At 35.3% G+C, this 22,124-nt stretch overlaps 1 protein-coding gene across 3 annotated transcripts in view; it reads left to right on the plus strand.

Moving 5' to 3' along the window:
- The window catches only part of TOR1AIP1 (torsin 1A interacting protein 1), a 47,717-nt gene that overhangs the window by 22,216 nt on the left and 3,377 nt on the right, over window positions 1-22,124 (plus strand). For 2 of the 3 annotated variants that reach the window (XM_081223565.1, XM_081223567.1), the window contains 7 exons: window positions 5,959-6,000; window positions 6,829-6,921; window positions 9,674-9,730; window positions 11,865-11,906; window positions 12,427-12,495; window positions 19,864-19,908; window positions 20,266-20,322. In XM_081223565.1, coding sequence (XP_081079691.1) covers window positions 5,959-6,000; window positions 6,829-6,921; window positions 9,674-9,730; window positions 11,865-11,906; window positions 12,427-12,495; window positions 19,864-19,908; window positions 20,266-20,322 — 405 coding nt within the window. The remainder of the gene's footprint in view (window positions 1-5,958; window positions 6,001-6,828; window positions 6,922-9,673; window positions 9,731-11,864; window positions 11,907-12,426; window positions 12,496-19,863; window positions 19,909-20,265; window positions 20,323-22,124) is intronic. The other variant, XM_081223566.1, reaches the window with a different exon arrangement.

Genomic DNA, 22,124 nt, shown 5'->3' on the forward strand with positions numbered 1-22,124 from the left:
ACATTTTTCCTAAGAAGACATACAGATGGCTAACTGGCACATGAAAAAATGTTCAACATCACTGATTATTAGGGAAATGGAAATCAAAATCACAGTGAGATATCACCTCACACCTGTTAGAATTCTCAAAAAGGCAAGAATTAACAAGTGTTGGCAAGGATATGGAGAAAAGGGACCCCCTCATACATTGTTGGTAGGAATGTAAGTTGGTACAGTCACTATGGAAGACTATTTAGAGATTCCTCAAAAAATTAAGAATAGAACTACCATACGATCCAGCTATCCTACTTCTGGGCATTTATCCAAAGAATATGAAGATACTAATCTGAAGAGATATCTGCACCACCACCCACCCCCATAATCATCACAGCATTATTTACAATAGCCAAGGTACAGAAACAACCCAAGTGCCCATCAACAGATGAATGGATAAAGAAGATGTGGTATATGTATAAAATGGAATACTACCCAGCCATAAAAAAGGTGAAATTTTGCTATTTGTGACAGTGTGGATGGACCTTGAGGGCATTATGCTAAGTGAGCTAAGTCAGACAGAGGAAGACATACATATGATTTCATTCATATGGGGAATGTAAAAAAATGAATAAACATTTAAAAATAAATGAACATACCAAACAAAAACAAACATGTAGATAGAACAAAGTAGTGGGTATCTGAGGGGAAGGGGCAGTGGGGAAGGGGAAGTGGGTAGAGGGGATCAACTGTATGGTGGTAGATGGAAAATAAGGTTTTTTTAAATAAATGTTTATTATCTGTTTGGCTGCATTGGGTCTTCATTGCTGCACACGAGCTTTCTCTAGTTGCAGCAAGTGGGGGCTACTCTTCGTTATGGTGCATGGGCTTCAGTAGTTGTGGCACACAGGCTCAGTAGTTGTGGCACATGGGCTTAGTTGCTCTGCTGCATGTGGGATCTTCCCAGAGCAGGGATCGAACCCGTGTCCCCTGCATTGGCAGGCGGGTTTTTAACCACTGCGCCACCAGGGAAGTCCCAGAAAATAAGTCTGTGGTTGTGAGCACATTGTAGGGTATATAGAAGTAGAAATAAAATGCTGTACACATGAAACTTACAGATCAATGTTACTTAAATTTTTTTAAAGATGTTGAAAAAATATTTCTCATGAACACAGATGCAAAAACCTTCAACAAAATGTTAGTAAATCAAATTTTTAAAAGTATGAAAAGAATTAATACACTACAACCAAATGGGATTTATCTCAGGTATGCAAGGCTGGTTTGACATTTGAAAATCAATTCATATAATCCAGCACATCAACAGACTAAGGAAAAATCATATGATCATATCAATAGATGCAGAAAACAACATTTGATAAGAGTCCAACACCCATTCATGATAAAAATCCTCAGTTAGGAATAGAGATAAACTTTGTCAACCTGATAAAAACTATCTACAGAAACTACAGCTAACGTGTAATAATGGTAAGAAACTGGAAGCTTTTGTACTAACATCAGGTACAAGGCAAGGATGTCCTTGCTCACCAGTTTTTAATATTGTGCTGGAAGTTCTAGCTAATGCAATAAGACAAAGGAAATAAAAGGTATACAGATTGGGAAGGAGGAAATAAAACTGTCCTTATTCACAGATGACATGATTCTCTATGTAGAAAATCCAAGAGAATGGACAAAAAACCTTCTGGAACTTATGCAGTTATGCAAAGTTGTAGGATACAAGGTTAATATACAAAAGTCAAGGGCTTCCCTGGTGGTGCAGTGGTTGAGAGTCCGCCTGCCAATGCAGAGGACACGGGTTCGTGCCCCGTCTGGGAAGATCCCACATGCTGCGGAGCGGCTGGGCCCGTGAGCCATGGCCGCTGAGCCTGCGCGTCCAGAGCCTGTGTGCCGCAACGGGAGAGGCCACAACAGTGAGAGGCCTGCGTACCGCAAAAAAAACCCAAAAAACAAAAAAGTCAAGCACTGTCTTATATACCAGTAGTGAACAAGAGATATTTGAAAATGAAACACAATATAATTACCATTAGCATACCCCAACATGTAATACTTAGATATAAATCTAACAAAATATGTACAAGATCTATATGAAAAAAACTACAAAACTTTGATGAATGAAATCAAAGAACTGCTAAATGGGAGATATTCCATGTTTATGGATAGGAGGACTCAATATTGTCAAGGTGTCATTTCTTCCCAACTTAATCTGTAGATTCAGTGCAACAGGAATCAAAATCCCAGCAAGTTAATTCATGGATATCAACAAATTAGTCCTAAAGTTTGTATGGAGAAACAAAAGACCCAGAATAGCTAACACAATATTGGAAGAATAAAGTAGGACAGTACTCAGCCTCAAGCTAAACTAAACCTAAAGCTACAGTAATTGAGACAATGTGGTATTGTCAAAAGAATAGACAAGTAGATCCTTGGAACAGAATAAAGAGCCTGTAAGTAGACCCACGTATAGTCAACTGATCTTTGACAAAGGAGCAAAGGCAGTACAATGGAACAGAGAGTCTTTTCAACAAATGGTACTGGGACAACTGGACATCCACATGCAAAAAAAAAAAAAAAAAAAAAGAATCTGAGCACAGACCTTAACACCTTTCACAAAAATTAACTCAAAATAGATCATAGACCTAAATGTAAGCACAAAACCATAAAACTCCTAGAAGATTACATAGGAGAAAAATCTAGATGACCTTGGGTATGGTGATGCCTTTTTAGGTATAAACCAAAGGCATTATCCATGAAAGAAATAACTGATAAGCCGAACTTTGTTAGAATTATAACTTCTGCTTAGCAAAAGACAGTGTCAAGGGAATGAGAAGGCAGGCCACAGATTGCGAGCAAATATTTGCAAATGACATATTTGAGAAAGGGCTATTATCCAAAATATACAAAGAACTCTTAAAACTCAACAATAAGAAAACAACTTGATTTAAAAATGGGTTGAAGTCCGTAACAGACACCTCACCAAAGAAGATATACAGGTGGCAAATAAACGTTTGAAAATTTGCTCTACATTGTATGTCATCAGGGAAATGAAATTGAAAACGAGATACTACTACATACCTTCACTAACAACACCAAATGCTTATGTGGATATGAAGCAACAGGAAATCCTATTCATTGCTGTTGGGAATGTAAGATGGCCCAACCACTTTGAAGTTAGTTTTACAGTTTCTTACAAAACTAAACATACTCTTACCATACAATCCAGCAATCACATTCCTTGATATTTACCCAAAAGGGTTGAAAACTTATGTCCACACACAAACCTGCACACACATACGGCAGCTTTATTCATAATTGCCCAAACTTGGAAACAACCAAGATGTCCTTCCATGGGTGAGTGGATAAATAAACATCCAGACAATGAGATATTATTGTGTTAAGAGCTATCAAGCCATGAAGAGACATGGAGGAAACTTAAGTGAATCTTACTAAGTGAAAGAAGCCAATCTGAAGAGGCTACATAACTGTATGATTCCAACTATATGATATCCTGGAAAAGGCAAAACTCTTGAGACAATAAAAAGATCAGTGATTGCCAAGGGTTTGGGGTGGGGGTGGGAGATGGGGGAGCAATGAATATAGGTAGAGCACAGAAGATTTCTAGGACAGTAAAAATACTCTATGATATCATAATAGTGGATACATGTCATTATACATTTGTCTAAACCCACAGAAGGTACAACATCAAGATTGAGCTGTTATGTAAATTATGGTCTTTGGGTGATTACGATGTGTCTATATAGGTTCATCAGTTGTGACAAATGTACCACTCTGATAGGAATGTTGGTAATGGGGAAGACTATGCATGTCTGGGCACAGGGAGCATATGGGAAATCTCTCTCCCCCTCAATTTCATGACTCTTAAACTGCTTTTAAAAATGAATTTTAAAAATTAATTTAAAAATAAATTTAAACAAATTACTGAGTGCTTACTATGTGCCATTATGAACAAAACTGATGCAGTGGTAGAAGGGTAGTAGACTAGGAATCAGAAGGGCCTGTATTCAAGTCCTTTTTTGTCCCTTGTTAGTCCTGACACCCTTAGACAAGTCACTTAGTATCTTTGAGCCTTACCTATGATAGTATTCCCTTATGACATTATGGGAATCAGATAACAGACATGAAGTTTTTTGAAAACTAACTAGCAACATGAAAATATTAAGGACTTACTATTATTAAAATAATAACTAAGACATGACCATTGACTCTTAAGAAAATATTTTTTGTTTGCATGCTATGTGAATAGTTGTATAAATGAGTAAAGCAAAACAGCTGTCCAAAAAAGAAATACTGTAATAGTTATGCACTTAGAAAACAAAACTTCAAAAAGGGAACAATACCTTTTTATGTGAATGGAAATATTAACATTTTAAGGGAATAGCACTAAGACAAGTTTGACTTTCCATTTTTCTGCTTGGAGAAAAAAGATAAAACGAAAATACAGTCTTTCTAAGGAAAGAGTAGCATAGTATTACTAGCAATTTTCTCAGGGTTAATTTTTTTTATAGCAAAAATGTTGGCAAATACTGATTTGCACTTGCCACTATTAAGAGTAGTTTGACTAGTATTATACCAATCTAATTAAACTGATTTTTTTTTTTTTTTTTTTTGCGGTACGCGGGCCTCTCACTGTTGTGGCCTCTCCCGTTGCGGAGCACAGGCTCCGGACGCGCAGGCTCAGCGGCCATGGCTCACACGCCCAGCCGCTCCGCGGCATGTGGGATCCTCCCGGACCGGGGCACGAACCCGTGTCCCCTGCATCGGCAGGCGGACTCTCAACCACTGCGCCACCAGGGAAGCCCTAAACTGATTTTTAAAAAGTATTTCCAGGGCTTCCCTGGTGACGCAGTGGTTGAGAGTCCGCCTGCCGATGCAGGGGACACGGGTTCGTGCCCCGGTCCGGGAGGATCCCACATGCCGCGGAGCGGCTGGGCGTGTGAGCCATGGCCGCTGAGCCTGCGCGTCCGGAGCCTGTGCTCCGCAACGGGAGAGGCCACAACAGTGAGAGGCCCGCGTACCGCAAAAAAAAAAAAAAAAAAAGTATTTCCAAATTCACCATATAATGTTTTGGTAGTTGCCTTCTACAGTACAGTTTTTTTTTTCTTTTGTAAAGCAAATAGAGGTTAAAATCAATAGAAGAAAATCTGAAAGCAAACACAAATTTTCAGCTTTGTAGAGCATACTACTTCTCACATGATCATTCAGCAGTATTTTAGCCCAATTGTGCAATGCTTGCATTTGGGTATATCTTCCTTTATTAAAAAAAAAAATCACAGAATTCCCTGGCGGTCCAGTGGTTAGGACTCTGCGCTTCCACTGCCGAGGGTCTGGGTTCAATCCCTGGTCGGGGAACTAAGATACCGTAAGCTGCGGGGCACGGTCAAAAATATAAAAATAAAAGTCAGAATAGCCGATGTAAAAATACTGCATTTGTTTGACACATTTTGCTCGTTTATCTTTGTCCAGATTCTCTAGCTCTTAGAAATAGTGGTGTATGTGGACCTGCTGGAACTAAGAGAGTTTCTTTACCTTTCTTACATCCTCTTTGGATGCACTGATTCATTAAAGAACTGGTTTTTCAACTCTACTGGTGTGGTTGACTTTTCAAAAGAGTATAGGGAATCTAGCAGATATGAGAATAAGAATACAGTAAACCTATAGGGACTGTATTTATCAACATAGAGTTTCATGTTTTCTGCAAACACAGGTTACATTTTATAATACAAACAGACCTCTGGGTGAAGTAACAGTAAACTCTTTCTGACCCTAGTTTGTAGCAGACTTATTCCTGAAATAATGTAAAGGGAATTAATTGATTCTTTTTTTATAATTTAACAAAAAAGAGTATAATTGGTGTGATGTAATGTTCACTTCCCTAAATTAAATGCTCTTATTTATTCCTGAGCTTTGGCTTATGATGTTACATACAGCATGTGTGCTTCTCTCTTCTAGAAGCCACCAGTGTCCAACAGAAGGTCAATTTCTCAGAAGAAGGTATTTTCTCTTAAAATATCATGCAATATATTCTAAATCTTTTTGTTGTTAAGATTAGAAGCAATTTTGCTAAGTACTTAAGAGAGAGAGCAGAAAATCATGTCTTTTGGGAAAAAAAATTCATGCTTATCTGAACTGTTAAATGGACAGGTAAAATAGGATAGAATGATAGCCTTTCTGTGCATTTTAAGCATCTTTTGTTTGTTTGAGTTAATTTAAGCAAAGCTAATATTTTCTGTTCTGGCATGTGCTGGCCTTTGATTATGGTATTCAAATAATCAGTTTTCAAATTCTCATAACCAGCCTATGTTTGAATAGTACGGTAAAATTTAGTCCATTTTAAAGTTCACCATAATCTGAGATTAGTTACCTGCATACTGAAATGTTTGTGTACGGGTGTATGTATCCACACACCCTGTTTGCAAACACACACACATATATGCAAACACATATACATGCATATACTAATCTTGTCTGAATTTATACACTAACTATATGTACTTTTCCTCCCCATAAGGTAAAACTTTTCTTCTATTTAATGTTCATTTGTTTACTTTTCAACTCTACATTAAAGCCTCAGAATATAATCTTACTGAATATTCGTTTCGGATATAATTATTTACCTCAGAGAAAATAAAATAAATGAGCTCAATTTTAGCTTATTTAGAACTTTGTGGCTCAGGATAGTAAGCATAATAAATAGCAATTCTATATCCGATTATTTAAAAGGCTTCATTTTAATGTTGAATTACTTGTTTTTATTTTTTAATCCAGATCTTCAGAGCCTTAGAATAAAAACTATACTAGTATATTTTTATTTCTTTTTAGGGGAAACGGAGGAAGATGATCAAGACAGCTCTGACAGTGATGTTACAGTTGTTAAGTTCAGATCCGGGTCCAGGGATTCTGTTGAATCTGGAGGTAACATTGCTTTATGTACATATGACTCTTATCTTAGGAGCTGTATTTTTAGTTAAAGTATACAGGTATTCTGTGAATTTGCTTTTTTAAAAAGCATTTTAAAGTTTTTATTAAAACTACTTTTTAAAAAGTTTTGTGCTTTTAAACATTTTTTTAAATTACTGATTCCATGTATACATCTGATTAGTAATGTAATATCTAAACAAACAAATCACTTTTACTTTGCTTTGTTGTTTATAGAACATAAGATATTTTTGTGCTCAAAAGAAGAGTTATTTGTGATTTTTAAAAAAATTTTATAGAGGGACTTCCCTGGTGGCGCAGTGGTTAAGAATCTGCCTGCCAGTGCAGGGGACACTGGTTCGAGCCCTGCTCCGGGAAGATCCCACATGCCACGGAGCAACTAAGCCTGCGAGCCACAACTACTGAGCCCACATGCCACAACTACTGAAGCCCACGCACCTAGAGCCCATGCTCTGCAACAAGAGAAGCCACTGCAGTGAGAAACCTGTGCACCACAACAAAGAGTAGTCTTCGCTCGCCGCAACTAGAGAAAGCCCGCGTGCAGCAACGAAGACCCAATGCAACCAAAAATAAATAAATAAAAATTAAATTAAAAATTTAAAAAAAATGTTTATAGAGAAACTGATCACACTGGCATTGACTCACCACACTATCAGGAGTGTTAGTTAGCTTTTAGGAAGTTTTAATAAACTTAGATTACTCCTTTTATCTCTGAATTGTTCAAATTCACATCCAGTTAGCAATAACAATTTCTGATTGTTCGTGTGAATTGATGTTTAAGTTTATTCAAGGAAAGAACTGACTGAAGAGAAAAAAATACCAACTTGAGACTTACGAGGGTGCTGATTAAATTTGTAAACAGCGTAAATAATAAATAATTTTATATTTTAGTTCCATTAAAGAGTAAGTCTCTACTTACCCCTCACCACCTTTTGATAATTTCTGTAATTCCTATGTCTTACTAAGTCATTCCACTTTAAAAATAAGCTCAGAAGCTGGTTTATGGGCATTTATTCTACATATTTCCCACCCTTCCTCATTTTTCCCCATTCTTTCTTTCTTTTTTTAAAAATATTTATTTATTTATTTGATTATGCCAGGTCTTAGTTGCGGTACACAGGATCTTTATTGCCGCATGTGGGATCTTTAGTTGCGGCATGTGGGATCTAGTCCCCTGACCAGGGATCGAACCCGGGCCCCCTGCATTGGGAGCTCAGAGTCTTAACCACTGGACCACCAGGGAAGTCCCTCACCATTCTTTCTTGATACAGAAATCCCAAAGGAGATATGCAACACTGTAGCGTAGTGGTTAAGATCTTGGGCTCTGGAGTTTCACTGGGTTTCACTCTTCCACTACTAGGTTTGTGCCCTCAGGCAATTGCTTAACTTCTCTGTTCCTCAGTTCCTTCATCTGGGTTGTGAGGTTTAATTACTTAGAGAGTACCTAGCACATAGTAAACACTCAAATCGAGTGCTGTTGTTCGTTTTCGTATATGCATACATACAGCTCTAAAAATTAGAGACTAATTAAGTCATGAATCATATAGCCCGTAGCCTGATGCCATTGCTACCAGTGTGGCTCTTTGAAGCTACATAAACCCCAGGCTCTGTGATCCCTTTTGAATTCTAATAAATTCTTACTGAAGCATGCATACCCCATACAGAAGAAAACTCTAGCTAAAGAACAAAGATGTGAGGCATATTAAGAAGAATACTGATCTTTCTAGATTGTCTTCTGGGCCAGTTATTACCGAAGAGGTACTAGAAGGTCCACTGGAGTGCAGGAGGAAAATATTAGAATTCAGTGTATATACATCTTTTATTTCATCCATTTAAAATGTCTATTTTAGGGCTTCCCTGGTGGTGCAGTGGTTGAGAGTCCGCCTGCCGATGCAGGGGACACGGGTTCATGCCCTGGTCCGGGAAGATCCCATGTGCCGCGGAGCGGCTGGGCCCATGAGCCATGGCCGCTGAGCCTGTGCGTCCGGAGCCTGTGCTCCGCAACGGTAGAGGCCACAACAGTGAGAGGCCTGCGTACCACAAAAATAAATAAATAAATAAATAAAAATTAAAAAAAAATAAAATGTCTATTTTAGTTTGTTTTATAATATATACAACACATTAGTTAATATATTATTTTAGTAATGCTTGTATATAATATTAAAAATACATTTTGGAGATAGATGATCAAAATTTTTTTAGCTATAGGAGTACACCAACAAAAATACTTAACCACCACCTGGTTATGTCAAATGCTTTTGCCTCCAAGATAGCAGTCTGACTGCTTTTAGACATACTTTGTTATAAATTCCACTTTTAAATGAAAAAAAATTAAGATTTTTAAAAAGGGAAGGCTAAAATACATAATATATTGACCACTTGCAGGAAAAATTTAAGACAAAATGGATAGTAATGATTTCCAGAAGATCCATTATTGTAAACTTTCAAGATTTTCCCCAGCTCAAAGGTTTCATTATCTTGTTTACCTCATGCCATGCTCTATATCTTTTTTTCTCTTTAAAAAGAAAAGACAGATAATTAATTTTTTAGACATAACTTGACCCTTTAGAAACTATTTTTTAAAATAAATTATACATTCAAGTGTTGAATTCCCTGGGGTTTATCTGAATATTTTTGCTCTTTTGATTACTCATCATTCTCTGGTTAAATGTGCACTTAGAAAGTTAAATATGCTTTATAGTATACTATGTTTCTTTCTTGTTTTTAGACCAAACCACCAGATCATCAAGTCAATATCCAGAATCACTTTGGCAGTCATCACAAAGTAAGTAAAACCATGATTTTTACTCTTAAAAGTCTACCTGTGAGTGTGGTCAAATGCTATTCTTATTTTTGAAAATCTTCTTTTGCAGTTTAATGTAAAATGTTGAAAAAGAGGTATAGTGAATGCTAAAAAAACCCTCATCTTGCATCTTGAATTTGCTTCTTGAGTTAATCACCTCTGTACCCAACCTTGATTTTGAATTAAAAAAAAACAAAAAACTACTTCCTTCTTTGATTTGTCGAATGTTCTCATTTGCAATGTAAATTTGTTGATTGTTTTAGTTTAATTAACTAATGTAGTAGTTTGAGCCTACTTATATGGTATGATTTAAACTGTGTTGCGAAAGTTTGGAAGGATGAATAAATAAGTGGTAATTCAGGTAAAGTAAAAAGTTAATGGTAAGTTAGTTGGTGTGTATATAAAAGTCTTACAGCCCAGCTTACAACTTTGAAAATTTTCATAATAAAATATTGAGAAAATGTAACACACATGAAAAGAACGGGAAGTAATATACTAAAATGCTAACAGTGTTTGTTCAGGATGGTAGAATTGTTGTTGACATTTTTCATTTACTTTTTTCCTATATTTTGCAGATTATCTACAATGGATATGTATCTCTTAGGTTAAGCAGAAATTACACTATTTTTTCTTTTTCCATTTTTAAATCAAGTCCCAGAATTCAAATTAATTATTAGTCAACCAAAAATATCCTGGAATGTAAAATCTTCAAGAACTTTTTTTTCCTTTCACAATACCGTTTTAAAAATATGAGACTATTTTTTTAAAAAAAGTCTTTGGAAATCTGTTTTCTAATCACTGTGTTCATAGAATTCCACTTTATATATGTGTATATATATATATATATTTTTAGTTTTTAGTAGGTTCTGGGTTTGGAATTAAAACTGAGACAAAACAAAAGCAGGTGAAACAAAAATCAGTCATTTATGGAAAATTACTCTCTGGATTATCTTTATGTTTGCCCTTTGTTATTCTAAATCTTTGATCTTTGGAAGCTCTGAAATGTGTCTCCCTATATTAATTATGCTATACTTATGCAATGGTATACTTTTCAGTTATGGAGTTGTTTGTATACAATTAGGTATATATTTCCTTGAGTCTAAAATGCCATTGCTTTTATGTATCACTGAGAAAGAAAACCATCCAGTTAAACTGTGTCATACCACTGATTCTAAGATGCAGCCCTAAAGCAAAGGTGTTTTTAAAAAATTACTTCACAGAGTCAATGAAAGACAATACAAAAAAGTGTGTGTTTAGTTTTTTAAAAAGTTCTTTGTTAGTGTAGACTGAAAACAAATCTGGAAAATACATCTATTTGTCTTATTCACCATGGTTTTCCTACAATGTTTTGCACGTAATAGGTACTTAATAGATATTAATGAATTTTTAGGTTATGCATTTCTAGAATGGTGTATTTCTGTTACAGCCAGCACATACTGCATTTTTAGTCAGAAAATAACTTGAACATAAATTTATATTGGTACTTGAATCAGTAGCTAGAAGTAACTTGTTTCTTCAGGGCAGATTCGCAAATTTACCATGTTATAATTGTCTGTAATAACATTTTCTAATTATCCCATTGTATCATTTTATAGTTGTCCTTAAATAACATCCCAAAACATGAAGTAGCATCTTGCACTGCATAACTACTTTGCAGTGTTCACAAATTTGCTTATATAGTATATACCGTTATATATGAGCTTCCTGGGTTTATATCTCAGTCCTACTACCTTTTACATATGTAATCGTGGGGAAAATTATCAATTTCAGTTTACTTATTTATAAAATAGGAATAATAGTATCTACCACATAAAGTGTGAGAGTTGATAAAATTATACTTGGTACCTGGTAAACATTCAGTACATTTAGCTTTTATTTTGATGGTGTTGCTCTTAAAGCTGGCTTCTTATTATCCAATTCCTGAACATTTTGAAGTTTAGAAGAGGGAAAATACATATATATTGTATATGTTTGGGACTGATGAAAGAAAGCTTTGATTTTTTTTGTTTTTGTTTTTGGTGTCAGTAGTAAACAAGTAAAATGTTTATGCAACATCTTCATTGTTTTTATTTCCGTTCTTTATTTTCTACGACCTTATCTCTGTTTTCTGTTTCAGGTCGAGACTTCACAGCTTTTTTTAAGCAACCATTAGTGCTAAGTAAGTGGTTGGTTGTCTATTCTTTTATCAATCAACCCAGTCTTACTAGCCGACAAAAATTTGAATAGGATTCAAAGTCATTTTACCCTCTTTGCCTTTTAATCCACCACAAACTGATACTACATGTAATATTGGTACTCTGTGATGTAGAAATGTGTTTAGGACTACTTTACTGAAAATAATTTATTTACAAAAGTAAATGGTTAACCTTTTTCTTCTTAATTAACACCAAAGTGTTAATGAAGTTCAAGTGTTAATAAATGCAGTCATAGACCATAGCAAAGGACTTGTACATAGTTTTGTCTATTAGGAGATTATGTATTTGCTGCCTTTTTTGCTGTGGGAAGTGACTCATCCTCACTGATGTGATCCTTTGACATTATCTTTTACTTTTGAACCTATTGCTTTGGTTGTTTTCCTCGCCAAATTTGTTTTGCCTTTCTGATAAATTTACCTTATAACATTGAGGTATAGTATACATTTTCAAAGTATGTGAAATGATATCTTGATATTGTCTCAGGCTCGGAATATCAAAAAAATCGTCAGGAATGGGTTGAACAAACCACAAGAATAAGGACTAGGATGCAAAGTAAGTTGATAAATCTCTACCTGTTATTGAAGAAATTTTTAAATTACTACCTGTTATTGAAGTAATTTTATTTGCTGTTTTTTTGATTATTTAACATATAAAACTGTTTATTTCATCAGATAAGCATTTGGGTTGCTTGTGATCTCATTAATAAAGGACATTTATGATTACTAGTTTAGTTATTTCCATCTACTTGGACTGGCAGGAGATGGACTGGGTGTAGAGTGTAGATAGTGGTGTGAGAAAACCAGTGGATGATAGGTCTGTACTTGACAAGTTGTCAGTTCTGTCTAGCAGCAGTACAATCTGCACATGAAAATGAAATTCTAATCTTTTGATAGTACCTGTTTTTATTTTTAACAGTTGTTTACCGTTGTATAAATAACCACTTAGAGCAGCTTGGCATACCTATTATTTTAAGCTATAAATGCTGAAATCCTCAAATTGTATTTTCATGTTTAGGTTTAGGATGGATTAAATGTCATAGAATTTAAGAAATATTTAAGAAATAAATAGGTGCGATAAAACATACTTTGGCTGGGAAAACTGGACAGGGACATGTAAAAGTATGAGATTAGATCACTCCCTAACACCATACACAAAAATAAGCTCAAAATGGATTAAAGACCTAAATGTAAGGCCAGAAACTATCAAACTCTTAGAGGAAAACATAGGCAGAACACTATGACATAAATCACAGCAAGATCCTTTTTGACCCACCTCCTAGAGAAATGGAAATAAAGACAAAAATAAACACATGGGACCTAATGAAACTTAAAAGCTTTTGCACAGCAAAGTAAACCATAAACAAGACCAAAAGACAACCCTCAGAATGGGAGAAGATATTTGCAAATGAAGCAACTGACAAAGGATCAATCTCCAAAATTTATAAGCAGCTCATGCAGCTCAGTAACAACAACAAAAAAAAACCCAATCCAAAAATGGGCAGAAGACCTAAATAGACATTTCTCCAAAGAAGATATACAGACTGCCAACAAACACATGAAAGAATGCTCAACATCATTAATCATTAGAGAAATGCAAATCAGAACTACAATGAGATATCATCTCACACCAGTCAGAATGGCCATCATCAAAAAATCTAGAAACAATAAATGCTGGAGAGGGTGTGGAAAAAAGGGAACACTCTTGCACTGCTGGTGGGAATGTGAATTGGTACAGCCACTATGGAGAACAGTATGGAGTTTCCTTAAAAAACTACAAGTAGAACTACCATATGACCCAGCAATCCCACTACTGGGCATATACCCTGAGAAAACCATAATTCAAAACGAGTCATGTACCAAAATGTTCATTGCAGCTCTATTTACAATAGCCCGGAGATGGAAACAACCTAAGTGTCCATCATTGGATGAATGGATAAAGAAGATGTGGCACATATATATAACGGAATATTACCCAGCCATAAAAAGAAACGAAATTGAGCTATTTGTAATGAGGTAGATAGACCTAGAGTCTGTCATACAGAGTGAAGTAAGTCAGAAGGAGAAAGACAAATACCGTGTGCTAACACATATATATGGAATTTAAGAAAAAAAATGTTATGAAGAACCTAGGGATAAAACAGGAGTAAAGACACAGACCTACTTGAGAATGGACTTGAGGATATGGGGAGGGGGAAGGGTATGCTGTGACAAAGCGAGAGAGGCATGGACATATGTACACTGCCAAACGTGCGGTGGATAGCTGGTGGGAGGCAGCCACATAGCACAGGGAGATCGGATCGGTACTTTGTGACCGCCTTGGGGGGGTGGGATAGGGAGGGAGACGCAAGAGGGAAGGGATGTGGGAACAGATGCATAGGTATAACTGATTCACTTTGTTATAAAGCAGAAACTAACACACGATTGTGAAGCAATTATACTCCAATAAAGTTAAAAAAAACTTTGAATTCAGTGTCTATCATAATTTCTATAGCAGTGTGTCCACATTAAACCTTGACTGTATAAAAAAATCCATGCCATGCCTTAAGTGACCTTTAACCTCTATCCCTTCCTTACTCATGTAGCCACAGTAGGTCTCGAGGTCATCAGGTGTCCCTTACTTTTATTTAGATAATATAAAAATCCCCATCATATAGCTCTTGCTCATGAAATGACTAACTGTAATTGGACAAGATAACCTCTGTGACTTTGTTTTTCTATCAGTAAAGTAGTAGTGGTTGCAATTCATTTTTTCCCCAGCAGTGAAGTTTTACCGTACACGTAAGTGAGTTCTTCAGCTGTCTAAAACTGAAATAGCTTTTTGCCCTCGCCTTATTGTTGGCTGTTATTTTTTTTTTGGCCACGCTTCGCAGCTTGTGGGATCTTAGTTCCCCAACCAGGGATCAAACCAGGGCCCTCGGCAGTGAGAGCACAGAGTCCTAACCACTGGACCGCCAGGGAATTCCCTGGCTGTCATTTCTTATTGCTGTATATACTTGCTATTAGAAGACCATTTCCTCTTAAAATTTGTTCTTCTTGACCTATTATAGTTAGGACACCAAATATTAATTCAGCTTTTTAAGATTATGGTTATAACCAGTATCAAAAATTAAAACATTCTGAAGATCTAGAATTACTCTTGGAAGCAAAACTGCAAGAGTTTAAGTGTATATACTATGAAAAGCTCAGAGTTTTATGATGTTATTAGTTCTTAACTATATATTCTGGGTAACTAATAGCAGATAAATTACTTCCAGAAAAGTGAAGTGTAGTACATATTGTTCTCAAAAAATGTTTGCATTGTCCTCTGTTAAGACACTGTACAAATGCAATGCAGAAGGGAAAATAATTATATTGAAGGTCTAGTTGGAATGTAGAAGTAGATCTTTATGGTTGCTAAATTGATAGTGCATTTGTAGTATTTTCTCTGTGTTCCTACTTTGTCTTAAGTTTGTATATTTGTTATGGCTTAAATAGTTGTATACTGGTTGATAGCCATCTACCATATATACAGGACTTCCAGAGTTAAAGAGAAACTATATAGCAGAAATTTGCACATTCAGGTGCAGGTGACAAAATTTTTTAGATTTTTGACCACAGAAGGACTTTAAGATAAGAAGAAAGAATTTTCAATCAGAGTAGAAGATTGCAGTGATTTCCAAACAGCCTTATAGATTTCTCTTCAATCTAACATCATTTGAAAAAACTTTTCCTTGGCATTCCAAGTTTCATATCTTATTGTCTTAACTATACACTTCTGCCTGCTTCAGTGAGAGAAAAAATTCATTTTTAGATTTAGGTGTTCAAGAACCTGGATTTCAGATCATTATCACCCTATGTTAGCACCAGTTCTCTGGGTAGACAGGTCCCAGTTCAGGTTTCTGCCTGTATCCAGATCTTTGGGGAAAGATAGAACCACTGTCTATACTTTTGCTGTGTCCCAGATGGTAAAACAGTGAGGCCTCTGAGTCTGTGCTTCATTAATACACATGTTTTGGAACCTGTCTCTAAAAGTGGTGTAGAGAAAAGAGGAGAGTTTGGAGTTAGAGCTATTGGGTTCCAGTCCCAGATCTTCTACTTACTAATTGAGTCATCTTGGTAAAGTCTCTTAAACTTTGTGAACCTCAATTTTCTTAACTTTAGAGTTGGGACAATAATGCCTATAACTAGGTTATTCTAATGAGCTTATTATATATGTGAACACAACTTTTTAAGTCTAAATGTACCACATAAATAATTAATGCTTATTTATTGTTAACAATATATTGTGTAATAATCAGTAGTAATAACTATGAAAGATTCATGCCCTCTGCTTTTGACTTTATAGAGTGATTGATTGTTACCATACTCTTCATACTAGAAAAGCTCTGAGCTTTATCTTTTTAAAAAGATCTTTTTTAACGGAATTTTTATTACCGTCTGTAAAAATATTTTTAATAAGGATAAAGTTTACCTTTTAGACAGTGTGTTGCCTCAGCAGAATATATACCCTACTAAGTTTGAGTTCTTCAAATTATATAAATATTTCATATGGTGTATAATAACTGTTACTTATCTATTCTATATCATTAAAATCATCATAGAAGAGCACTTAACATTTTTATGTATTGTCTCATTTGATCTTTGCAACCATGGATTAAAGTATTCAAGATAAACATTATCTTGATGGATTTTTTTTCTAAATTGTTTCACATACTCTTTAACTGTAGGTTAAACTATTTTATTGAAGTATGATTGACATACATTCATTTTGGTTTTTAAAATATTTTGTTAAAGTATAGTTGACTTACAATGTTGTGTTAATTTCTGCTGTATGGCAAAGCGATTCAGTTATTCATATATATATTCTTTTTCATATTCTTTTCCATTATGGGCTATCACAGGATATTGAATATAGTTCCCTGTGCTATACAATAGGACCTTGTTGTTTATCCATCCTATATATAATAGTTTGCATCTGCTAATCCGAAACTCCCAGTCGATTCCTCTCCTACCCCCACCTTCTTGGCAACCACAAGTGTGTTCTCTATGTCTGTGAGTCTGTTTCTGTTTCATAGATACGTTCATTTATGTCATATTTTAGAATCCACATATGAGTGATGTCATATGGTATTTGTCTTTCTCTGACTCACTTTGCTTAGTATGATAATCTCTAGGTCCATCCATGTTGCTGCAAACGGCATTATTTCATTCTCTTTTATGGTTAATATTCCATTGATTATATATATACCACATCTTCTTTATCAATTCATCTGTGATTGACATGCATTTAATGTATACAACTTATGTATTTACTGTATACAACTTGATGAGTTTGGAGATAAGTATATACCTGTGAAACCATCACAGTCTATGCCGTGAACATATCTATCACCTCCAAAAGTTTTCTCCCACCCTCTTTATTTATTATTATGTGTGTGATAAGAACACTTAAGATCTACCCTCTTAGCAAATTTTTAATATATAGGACAATAAATATAGGTACTATGCTCTACAGTAGATTTCTAGGATTTTTTCATATCATTTAACTGAAACTGTGTACCCTTTGACTGATATCTCCTGATTTCCCCCTCCCCCAGGCCCTGGAAACCACCTGTTTCTATGAATTTGACTATGTTCCTCACGTAAATGATATTATGAAGTATTTGCATATCTGTATCTGACTTATTTCATTAGGATAATGTTCTCCATGTTGTCCAGAGTGGCAAGATTTCCTTCTTTTTTAAAGCTGAATAATAACTCCATTGTGTGTGTATGTGTGTGTATACATATGTATGTATAAATACATCACATTTTCTTTATCCATTAATTTGTCAGTGGACATTTAGTTTGCTTCCCTGTTTTGGCTATTGTGAATATGACTGCAGTGAACATGGGTGGGCAGATATCTCTCCAAGATCGTAATTTCAGTTCCTTTGGATATATATCCAAAAGTGGGATTGCCGGATCATATGGTAGTCCATTTTTAACCTTTTGGGGAACCTCCATAATTCTCTTCCATAGTGACTGCACCAATTTATATTCCCACCAACAGTGTACAGGGATTCTCTTTCCTCCACATCCTCTCCACATACCTTGCACTTTTGTTTTTTCGATAATAGCCACAATACATTTGATAATGTGAGGTGATTTCTCATTGTGATTTTGATCACATAAGTCATGTGCTTTTTAAGTTTGATGTAATTCCATGGTCTATTTTTACTTTTGTTGTCCGTGCTTTTGTTGTTATATCCAAGAAATCATTGTCAAGGCCAACTTCAAGAAGCTTTTTCCCCATGTTTCTTTTGGGAGTTTTATTGTTTCAATTCTTAATTTAAGTCTTTAATCCATTTTGAGTCAATTTTTGTGTATGGTATAAGGGTCCAATTTCATTCTTTGTATGTGGATACCCAGTTTCCCCAGTACCATTTACTGAAGAGACTATCCTTTCACTATTGTGTAGTCTTGACACCCTTGTTGAGGATCAGTTGACTATATCTTCATGGGTTTATTTCTGACTTTCTCTTCTCTTCCATTGGTCTATATGTCTGTATTTATGGCAGTATCATAATGTTTTGATTATTCTAGCTTTGTGATATATTTTGAAATCAGAAAGTGTGATGCCTCCAGTTTTGTTCTTCTTACTCAAAGTTGTTTTGGCCTTTCAAATTTGGGGTCTTTCGTGGTTCCATATGAATTTTAGGATTGTTTTCTGTATCTGTAAAAAAATGCCATTGGAATTTTGATACAGATTGCACTGAATCTGTAGATTGCTTTCGGTAGTATGGACATTTTAAGAATATTAATTCAACATTCCATGACCATGGGATGTCTTTCCATTTACTTATGTCTGCTTTAATTCCTTTCATCAGTGTTTTAGAGGTTTCAGTGTATAATTCTTTTACCTCCCTGGTGAATCTTATTCCTAAATATTTTATTCTTTTTGATGCTATTGTAAATGGGAGTTTTTCTTAATTTTGTGTTAATTTTGTTTTCTTAATTTTATGTTCTTATGAGTTATATGAATGTTACATATGTTTCATAATAACTATTATTTAGCTATTCTCCATTATTAATATCATCATGCACTTCACACCATTTTCATATATTATCTCATTTGATCTTTGCAACTATGGAATGAGATATTTAAGATAAACATCTGATGGAAATTTTTTTTTTTTTTAGTAAAACAGTTTTAACTTTGGTTACCTAACTTTGAAGCTTCTAAATGATGCCATTTCCTAGGCTAACCTAGTAATTGCAAAACAATATGCCTTTAGAGTTAAGGTTGATGTCATTTTGTTTCATTTGAGGTTTTTTGTCATATGACCAGAAGTAAGGCTATTTCTGTAAAAATATATATAAAATAAATAAATTAGCAATGCTAATTTTATTCCTCCAGTTTAGTCCAGTGTTTCTCAAATGAAAACTGTTGATAAATACTAGGAAGATCACTTATACACATAAAGTTATAAAACTCCAGGCAAGTGCTAGATGACAGTATTGGTAATGTAGATCATACAAATGAGTAGCTCAGCCTCTTCCCTTTCTGAACCCTGTCCTTCCATTTCCTCTCTTAGATGTTAAAATCTGTGGCTATGCCGAGGAGGACGTAGAGGAAAAGGAAAGGGCTTTTCGTTTGTTTTCTAAAGTATGATGGAAATAGCGATTTGATGGAGTGGTGGGAAAATTATTTTTGAAATCTATTGTTTAACCACAAAGCTGAAACAATTACTTGTCTATTACCAGAAATGGTGAAAAGTTTTTCAGTGTAATTTCTAACATATTACTGATATTTGAAATGGTCAGAAACACCAGAGGAAGTATTTGAATCAGTTTGAGGTAGAAATTAGTGAAGATTAAGATTGAGTTTTACCTTAAAACCCCTTACCCAGGGAGCTCAGTAATCCATAATCATATTTTGTCCTTCTTTCCCTCTTTACAGCGTCATCATCAGGCAAGCGTTCGATATATGGCAGTTTTTCAGATGGTATTATTTGTTTCCTTTCATTATAGCTGTGCTTATTTTCTTTGTCCTCTTAACTTTGTCCCAGAAGTTTCACCACTCCCATTAAATAATTTGGGTCAAGTTCCTCAAGGCTTTCTCACAAAACTAATGTGTTAAGAGTATGCTTTGTACTCGACCATTACATTAATTATGAAAGAAATCAATCTTGTGTCTTAAGCAGCTGTCAATCTAATAGACCCTTGGATCTTCTGCTTTTTCTTCTGTTTCTGACAGACCTCCGCCTTATTTTCTCTTGGTGAAATTTGTATTTTCTTTTTCTGTTGGAAATACTGAAATTATGAAACATAAATTGATAGTCTTTATTACTCCTATCATTAGATGATGGTGTTCAGAAATCAGAGCTTGGAAACCAATCTCCATCAACCTCCAGCCAACGTAAGTTTGTCTACTCAGCTTTCATTAAATGAGTCTCTAAAATTGGTGAACATAATGATTTTAAAATTTTTTTTGACACCAAAGAACTTCATGCTATTTGAAGCATTATATTTTAAGTACTTCAAAGGAAAAAGTATATATTTTACCAGCAGTAAAAATCTTTAAGGACAAACTCTATGAAAAACATCTGGCTTTCCCCTTTACTTTATTATCCATAAGACCAAAAGTGAAAGTTAACAAGTAAAGCAACTAATACTGTTAACCAAGTGAACCTTATTGAGTCAAAAGATAGATGCACATAGCAAGACATAATGGGAATACCATAGTTTTTTAGAGTTCACAGACCTGAATTTGAATTAGTTTGGACCACTTACCTTCTGTATAGCCTTGGGGCAAGTTTCTTTAGTTCTCTAAGCCTTTTTATTATCTTGAAAGAGTACTAAGAAAATAACAGTGATTCTCAGATTCTTTGGTCTCAATACCACTTTCCACTAGCAAAATTAATAAGAACCCCAGAGACCTTTTTTAAAAAGAGACTTAAAAAATATATATGAGTTATACCTGTTATATATCTCTAGGTATATTTACCTAGAGATTAAAATTGGAAAAATATTTTTAATGTTTGTTAGTTATTTTTAAATAATTTAGTAAGGAGAGTGGTAGATTGCTTTGTATTTTCTCTGATCTCTAATGCCTGGCTTAATAAAATGGAGCTGGAGTTTCATTCCGCTTCTGTATTCAAACTGTTACAATATATTGGGGGGTTTTTTGGTTTTTTAATTTATTAATTAATTAATTTTTGGCTGCATTTGGGTCTTCTTTGCTGCGCACAGGCTTTCTCTAGTTGCGGTGAGCGGGAGCTACTCTTCATTGCAGTGTGCAGGCTTCTCATTGCGGTGGCTTCTCTTTGTTGCAGAGTACGGGCTCTAGGCGCTCAGGCTTCAGTAGTTGTGGCACGCGGGGTTCAGTAGTTGTGGCTTACGGGCTCTAGAGCACAGGCTCAGTAGTTGTGGCGCACGGGCTTAGTTGCTCCGTGGCATGTGGGATCTTCCCAGACCAGGGATTGAACCCGCGTCCCCTGCATTGGCAGGCGGATTCTTAACCGCTGCGCCACCAGGGAAGTCCCAGTCAGTTGTTTTCTGAGCCTGAAAGCAACAGGCTCACATTGTTTGTTTTCCAGAAAAAGTCTCCCAAATATGAAAGTCTGACTAACCACAGTTTGTCACTTGTCCTTTCAAGTAAAAATTCTATGAAAAAAGCACTATTTCAGCTCACAACTCAGTTGCACAAAGTTCTTTTCTTTGAGACAGCCATATACTGTTCTGTGTAGCAGAAGTGCTTTCTATATATGTCCCATTTCTTCACATAGAATGTTAAGATTTCTACTCAAGGTTGAGTTCTAATAAGATAAATTCTTTTAAATGCTTCGTGAAGGATGTTCTCAAGTGAAACTGATAACCTGGAATACATGGCCATGAAGAATACACAGACAGTCCTAGTTTGGTGCTATTGCCCTGTGACTCATCTAAAGCATCAGTTATTTTTCCTACCATGGCTTTTTACACCATCAATGCAGATGTCAATATGGTGGAAAAAGGCAAATAAGATCTTAGTGCCGGGAGAATAGTTTTAACCTCAAGGACCCCCTTGAAGAGGATCTTGAGATACCCCACCAGCCACACTTTGAGAACTGTTGCTCTAGAGGGTCCACGGTACAATTATTAGTCTAAAGCAGTCAATAAATAGAAAGTGTAAAAATACTGTTGCTGTCATATTAAATTATTAAATGATGTGGTATATGA

This window comes from Mesoplodon bidens (genome assembly GCF_964165515.1).
Source record: "Mesoplodon bidens genome assembly, chromosome: 2".
Classification (NCBI taxonomy): domain Eukaryota; kingdom Metazoa; phylum Chordata; class Mammalia; order Artiodactyla; family Ziphiidae; genus Mesoplodon; species Mesoplodon bidens.